Here is a 7,457-nt window from a genome sequence, read left to right on the forward strand (position 1 = left end):
CACTTTTAGGCTTGCTTGCTCATTCATTTTTTTTTCCCATTTGGTTTTTCCCCCATTAATTCATTTGTTCTTTCATTAATGCACTCATTCTCTCTCACACACACAGTTCAGTAAAGAGTTCAGTGTGCATATAATCAAGGTAAGTTCACCTGATGATTGTGCTCATGTCAATGTTTTCAGAATTACTTGCTCTTAACGAAATGCATAATGAGCTCAGCCCTGGCCAAAGCAGATCCCCCCCAGCCCTTCCACTGAATTATTCTATTGCACTCATCCTCAGCACTATCCAGAGTACAGAGTTTTTGTAAGTCTAAGAGCAGAGGATAAATATAGCAGTCTTTATATTGACAAAGCTGGTCACAACTCAAACAGGGCCAAATATAAGTAACACGACCTAATGGTTGGGGGGCAGGTGACCTCCCAGAAGCAGAACCTCATCGTCATTCACCTGTTATAGAATCCCGGCCTTGGACTGTTAGATGTGTGATATTTCCCAAAATAGAAAACAGAGCAGACAGTTGTGTTGATACATGGGGTCATAATCAGCAGCAGTGTAATAGGTTTTCATTAGGGTCATTCAAAAGATTAGAAAATAGCTAAGTAACTGCAGAATTTGAATTCATCAGAGCTCTTCATTAAATTGAATGTTAAATGTGGGGGGGGGGTCGGGGTGGATAAAAGAAAGATATTTCAGGGCATGTTGGAAGAGTCCGACTGGGAAAATCTTAAGAACACTTTCCTGGGAGTAAGCACCACTGAATAGACCTGAGCAGGATTCTGAGCAGACCTGCTTTGGTGTGCTCCCCAAACGTAGCACTTTGGGGGGAGGCGGTTTTAATGCATAACCTGTACTCTGGACTAGAGGCCACTGTCCAGACAGAATATGCAGAAACAGAATGGTTTCTAATTGGCAAAGGTGTCAGATAAGGATGCATTTTATCTCCCTATCTCTTCAATCTATATGCAGAACATATCATAAGGAAAACTGGATTAGATTTAGATTAAGGTGGAGTGAAATTGGTAAAAGGTATAAAGCAGATGACACCACATTACTGGCAGAAAATAGTGAAATCAAGCATGAACTCTCCAAAGAAGCTAAACTGACTAAATTGAGGCTACCATACTTTGGTCACATTATGAGAAGACAAGAGTCACTGGAAAAGACAATAATGCTAAGGAAAGTCGAAGACAGCGGGGAAAGAGGAAGACTCAACATGAGATGGATGGACTCAATCAAGGAGGCCACAATCAAAGAAGCCTCAGCTTGCAAGAACCGAGAATGGCTGTTAATGATTAGTACACTTTGGATGGCATTAATTCATGTAAAGGTAAAGGTTTCCCTTGCTTGAAAGCTAGTTGAATCCAACTCTAGGGGGCGATGCTCGCCTCTCTTTCCAATCTGAAGAGCCAGCACTGTCCAGAGACATTTCCCTGGTCATGGAGCCGGCATAACTAAATGCCGAGGCGCACGGAACGTTGTTACCTTCCCACTGAAGCGGTGCCTATTTATCTATTTGCAATTTCCTACTTTCGAACTGCTATGTTGGCAGGAGCTGGGGCCAAAGACAGGAGCTCACTCTGTCGTGGGGCACTCGGGTCTCAAACTGCTGAACTACAGATTTCCTGGTCTGCAGCTCAGCATCTTAAACTCTAAGCCACTGCGGCCATAAATCAGAAGTGACTTCACACACACATACACACACAGAGGTTTGAACACCAACAAGAGTAAGTGACATCAAGAAAAGGCCTTAACCTCTATGGCCTGTTTATTGGCTCTCCAGGGCAACTATTTGGCTGTGGTGTGAAACGGGATGCAGGCAAGGGTGTAGACTTTCCAATTTCGGGGGGGGGGGCGCTGGGGCTGGGCCAGAGGCATTGATTTGCTAGGAGCAAGGGTGGCTCCCGGGGGAGGCTGAGCACCTTCCTGAAAATTTCGGTGGAGGCTGACGGCCCGCCGCCCCCACGCCTATGGATCATGCAGGACTAGAGGACCACTGCTCTGATCCAGCAGGGCTCTTGTGTTCTTACCAGCCGTATAGTTTTAGAAATTTAAACCAATTACCGTCTTTAGATGGCCGTGAACGCCACTGCAAGGAACACTGGATTCCCCCTAAATGTCACTGCCACTATGCCCCCGGCTGTTTACCCCAGCAGCCTCGGGCTCCGGGAGCCAATGAGTGGGCATGCCTGTTGAGAGCAAAGAAGGAGACCTTGCTGGAAGGCGCAGACAGCGGGGAAATTTGCCCTTTCTCTGTCCCAGGCCCTGGGCAGAGCAGAGAGGCAGGACAGGCTTTCTGCTAGCGCTGGAGGGGGCGTCGGCCCGGGGCTCAGCGGCCTGTCTGGGAAACGGCGAGTATCCACAGATGCTAGCAAAGTCGATGCCCCCTGGCTGGCTGGCTGGCTCCCACGCTTGGCCACTGAGCTCCAACAGAACGCCTCGGCTTCACTTCAGTGGAAGGGCGACTCCCATTTTCGCACACCCCCGTCGGATGTGATTGGCGGCTGGCTGCGCACCCTTGTTTCGTTTTACTCCCTTCTTCTTTGTCTTGGGGGAGCAAACAGGCGCCGCGGGGGGCGGCGTCGGGGCAGAGAAAGACAAATGGAAGCGAAGTGACTTGGAAGTGGTGGTGCAGGCGCGGCCGAAGAGATTCGAGGGCACCGCTTCGATTCTTCCAGGGACTGGGGCGTCGTCTCTGCTTCCCCTTATCCTTTGGGCTGCTGCTGCTGCGAGACGTTGCCTTCTGCCCGGGGCTTCCCTTCTCGGCTCCCTCGGATTGGGTTTGGAATCAATTCCTTGTTAAAGAGATACGCGCTGGCCTGGGGTCGCCGAAGCTCAGCCCTCATCGTGATTGTTCCTGTGCCTCCCGGAGCTTGAACGACGTGGGGGGCTTGCTGGGGAGGGGTCTCCAATGCAAATCTGGGACCCGCCCCCCTCCCCAGCCTGTAGACCTCGGCGGGGCAGACGCGGCGAGCCCACCGTGGCCGGGTCGTCTGGCGATGGAGGCGCCGATCCTGCAGCCTTCCGCCGGGCCGCTCTGCTAGTGCCTGGAAGGGGCCCCGTCCCGTCTCCGGAGGGCCCTGGAGTCGCCGGAGCAGAAGAGGAGCCGCGACGAGGACGGTGGAAGCCCCGGACGAAAAGAAGCGCCGTCGGATTGCCCGCCGTCCCCAGGGTCCAGCCCGCCTCTTCGCCGCGCGAGCATGGTGCCGATCGCTTGGACCACTTTCCTCCTGGCGCTGTCCGGGCTGCCTTGGGCTGCAGGTGGAGCTCCTGACCCTGCCAGGTGAGTGTCAGAGAGGGGCGGGGGGCTGGCACAGCCTTCTGCCCCCTTCCCTCGGTCCCTTCGGATGGATGGAATGCATCGGATTGCTCCGAGAGGCTGTCCGCGCCTGGTCTGCGCATCTCCACTATTCGTGATCCCAAACTTGAAAGCCAGCGGGGATTCCCTACCTGCAGAGGCGATGGGACAGAGGTAGAGCGTCTGCTTTGCATGTAAAAGGTCCGCGGCTCAGGAAAGTGTAGTCTGGGAGGCTTTTAAAATTATTCTTATTATTATTTTGCATTTGTGTGCGTGTGTGTGCCGGTGCCTGGAAGTCATGGCGACCTCTGGCGACTCCTACTGGGGCATGGAGGACGTTCAGATTAGTGGCTTGATAGCCTGCCTCTGTCTCCTGGCCCTGGTATCCTTTGGAGGTCTCCCATCCAAGTACTTGCCAGGGATCTTCCAGGATCTGACGAGATCGGGCTTGCCTGGGCTATCCAGGTCAGGGCGCCTGAGAGGCTTTCCCACACATACTTGTTTTCTCTTGATGCTGCTGCTGTTCAACAATGGACAAATGTGAGAATTCACCCAGAGTTTAGATCAGGGCTCAGTGTGAGCTGGGATTCATCACCACCAGCACTGGTTTTTAATGTTAAGATCCAACCTTGGAAGTTCTGAAGATGTGGGTGCTTTGGAGCCTATGCAGAGTGCATTTCCATCATCAGTGATTGGGGAATGCTTACTGAGGCTCAGAGATAGAGCTTGTTGGTCATGAAAAGGAGTTTCCAAGCAAGGGTGGTGCCAAGGACCTCTTTTGCTAAAAGCAAACCACCATTTGACTTTGACTGAAGTTGGGTCTCCCATGGGAGCTTATTGTGGGGCCAGTGGCAAGCTTCGAAATCATTTAACCTGCAGTTGGCTGATTCAGAAGACTGGGGGAAGCACCACCCAAAGTTAGGTTTGCATGATTTGCTCCTTAGAAGATTTGCGGAAGTTTCTGATGAATGGCGAGAGATTGGCATTGCCCTTTTCGTTCAGTCTTTGGCTTGAATCCTCCCAGCAGAATGAAGCCTGTGAATCAGGACTTCCCCACCGCCCTGCTTCTACTGCAACCCTCTGACCCCCCCCCCCCAACATCTGCTTCTGGTGGGGAAGGGGGTCTTTGAGAACAGTGCAGGGGAGAGGCAAGTAGGCAGAAATCACCACCTCCTCCTATGCCAACAGAAATGCTTTTCTGCCAGCATAAGTGCACTTGTGGTGGTGAAATGGCAACCTTGGATCCAACTCTTTGTAGATCTGAATGGGCCATTTGTGAGCTCAGCCCTAGAAGATGTTTCAGTGCCTATAACCTTGGAAGAGGTCATGAGGAAGAGAGTTGTTCTGAACCTCTGCAGAATGTAGGTTTCATGCTCAAAGACTCCTTCACTGCCAGGGGGTACAGTAGCTACTTAGGAACTACAGACTACCCACCCATAATGTTTAGACTACATAGAGCACTTGTTCAAAGTGCTTATTTATTTATTTTATTATTATGCATTACCTGTCAGTGATCCTTGTAGCTCAGCAGTTATGTTCCCATAATACTGATGGGGAGTCAAAGCCCAAAAACACAAGCTAGCAACATCATGGTTGGTTGACATGAGATCTGAACCAGCTCTTTCTTGTTTTACAGCTCAGTCTCTTAGACCGTTGTCCTAAGCAAAGTTATACCACCCTTCTAAATCCATTGGGTTTAGGAGCAATTTCTTTTGGGTTTGCACTGTACATCTCTAAAATAGTTACCAGATTAGGATTAAGATGCAGGCAAGATTTTGAGATCCAAGGGTTCAGTTTCTTAAACATTGTCCTCTTTTTCTCTATTTTATCCTTTCAGCAACTACTCTGTGAGGTAGGTTAGGCTGAGAGACACCCGGTGAGCTTCTGTGACGGAGCGGGCATTCAAATCTGGGCCTCTTAGATCCTAGTTTGACAAGAGCTATTGCACCGTGGTGCTCCATCTTTCTTCTGTGGCATTCAGGATGGTGTAAATAAAGTTCTCAGGCAGTCTCCTGTCCAGGCATTGCCCTGACCATGATACATCATCATCATGGTTGCTGCCAGGGCTATTTTTGGGCAGGAACGCACAGGAACGGAGTTCCGGCTAGCTCCTGAGTTGGCCACACCCAGCAGGAACTCATTAGCATAATAGGCCACACCCAACAGCAGAAATTCATTAGGATTGGCTACAGTAGGGGTGTGTGGCCTAACATGCAAAGGAGTCCCTGCTACAAAAAAAGCCCTGGGTTTTGACAACAAGTTAAACAGAATAAGAAGCAAAAGGTGGGTGTGGCTGGATGATCACACCTCTGGTAACATGGGGTGTGTGGCCTAATATGCTAATGGACTGTGTTGTCAAGGGTGTGGCCTAATATGCTAATGAGTTCCTGCTGGGCTTTTTCTACAAAAAAAGCCCTGGTTGCTGCATCAGGGGTCTTCCAATCATGTCCTGCAGAAGGGTCAGCAGTGTCACGTCAATATCATTTGAATACTGAGCTTCACAATACTGTTTGGAAGTAGAACTCATTGGTTGATATGCCCTCTTTTAGAAGGTGTAGAAACAACTCACTTGGGCTCTGGTCTTCAAGTCATTTTTTGTGAAGCAGCTGCTCTGAACTGATCGCTTCCAGTCGTCAGGGATGCTCTAGACTAATCCTGCAATGAGCAGAGGGTTAGACTAGATGGCCTGTATGGCCCCTTCCAACTAGATGATCCTATGAGTACAACAGTGATATTTAGCAGCGCAGATTGGTTTTCTTTTCTTTTTAATTTTTATTTTGAACTTTTTGAGGAAATACAGAATAAAGAAAAGGGGTAATGGAAAAGAATAAAAAGTAAAATTACCAAAACATAGTATAAAGGGCATTTTTTGCAAATATAAAGGACAATCTTTGATTCAAATACTTGAATTTTTAGGAAAATTATATGACATAATAACTTTAAAAACCACAACAACCTACTCAACATTCTACGATTTTATCATAATATATTAACATTTTTATCCCATCTTATCACTCTTATCAGTTATATGATGAACCAGACTTATTTTCTTGCTGCTCTTCTTTTTCATTTAGATGTGAGTTTTGTGATTTGTCATGCTGGTTTTTAATGTTGATTGTTTCATGACAATTGCAAGCTGTTTTGAGAACTATTGATGGCCTGTGAAGATGTGTTTAATAAAAAATGAATCCATAAATATGCATTGCACTTGGAGACTCAGAGTTCAAATAATTTACCCAGCTGTCATCTTGGAGTTACATGTTACGAAAGTATGCATATTTTAGTGTGATCTGATTTTTCTTGTCAGTGCCATATTTTAAAAAAGTTGTCAGAAACCTGATCTAAATTCTGTGCTTTCTGAAATATATATGGTTGTGCACAATCATTCAGCAGCTGTTGGTTTTGGCAGTGGCTTTGAATATTTGCAATGTGTGACTGTTTGCTACTATCACCAGGTGTTCTTTCCACAATTTGAAGGTGGATTAGAAGATTACTCTGCAGTAAGGAATTAAGGTTTAAGATCGTGGATGCTTCAGATGTTAACAGTTTGAAGAGGGCATTCAGATGCATAAATTGAGTACAGGCATACCGCGAGTTTACAGGGCAGTTCTAAACAGCGTTCTAGGCAGGCCCGTAGCTATCAAGGGGCCCATGGGCCCCGCCCCCCACGGTTTTTGCAGACCCCTCCCTGATCCTCAGCTCCCCTTCCCTCCCCCGGCCCCTTCATTCCCTAATCGATCATCTTGTCAGCACTCTGTTGGCTGACTTGGGAGAGGAGCAGCAGGGCTTGTTGAGGAAAACCGAAAGAGGAGTGGAGCCAGTTCCCACCCCCTCAGCCTCAGCATTGGCTACCTTATTTGGAATAGTGGGCAGGCTCTAAGCAAAGAGCCCGCCAAATACAAGTTTAAGCCAGCCACCCCACCACTTCCTCCAACTCCAGGCTAACTGCAGCAGCAGCAGAGCATGAGGATCTGAGCCTTCTGCTTGTCCTCCTGCATGGCCCCGGGCCATAGCTCCTCCTTCTCTTTCTCTTCCTCCATTGGATGATCAGACCCCGGCAGCTCCACTTTCAGCAACTCAGCAGCTCAGCAGTCTTGGAGGAAGTCTCCTCTGCTGAGCCTGGTCATCTTTCATGAGGCTGGAATGACAGGCCCCTGGGGG

The 7,457-nt window shown here is 48.7% G+C and overlaps 1 protein-coding gene across 1 annotated transcript in view; it reads left to right on the plus strand.

Moving 5' to 3' along the window:
- Positions 1-2,632: 2,632 nt before the first annotated feature.
- Positions 2,633-7,457, plus strand: part of EGFL6 (EGF-like-domain, multiple 6) — a 66,745-nt gene continuing 61,920 nt past the window's right edge. The window contains 1 exon segment of the mRNA XM_015421775.1: positions 2,633-3,281. Coding sequence (XP_015277261.1) covers positions 3,199-3,281 — 83 coding nt within the window. The 5' untranslated portion in view covers positions 2,633-3,198.

This window comes from Gekko japonicus, unplaced genomic scaffold, assembly GCF_001447785.1.
Source record: "Gekko japonicus isolate JY-2015 unplaced genomic scaffold, Gekko_japonicus_V1.1 scaffold4375, whole genome shotgun sequence".
Classification (NCBI taxonomy): Eukaryota; Metazoa; Chordata; class Lepidosauria; order Squamata; family Gekkonidae; genus Gekko; species Gekko japonicus.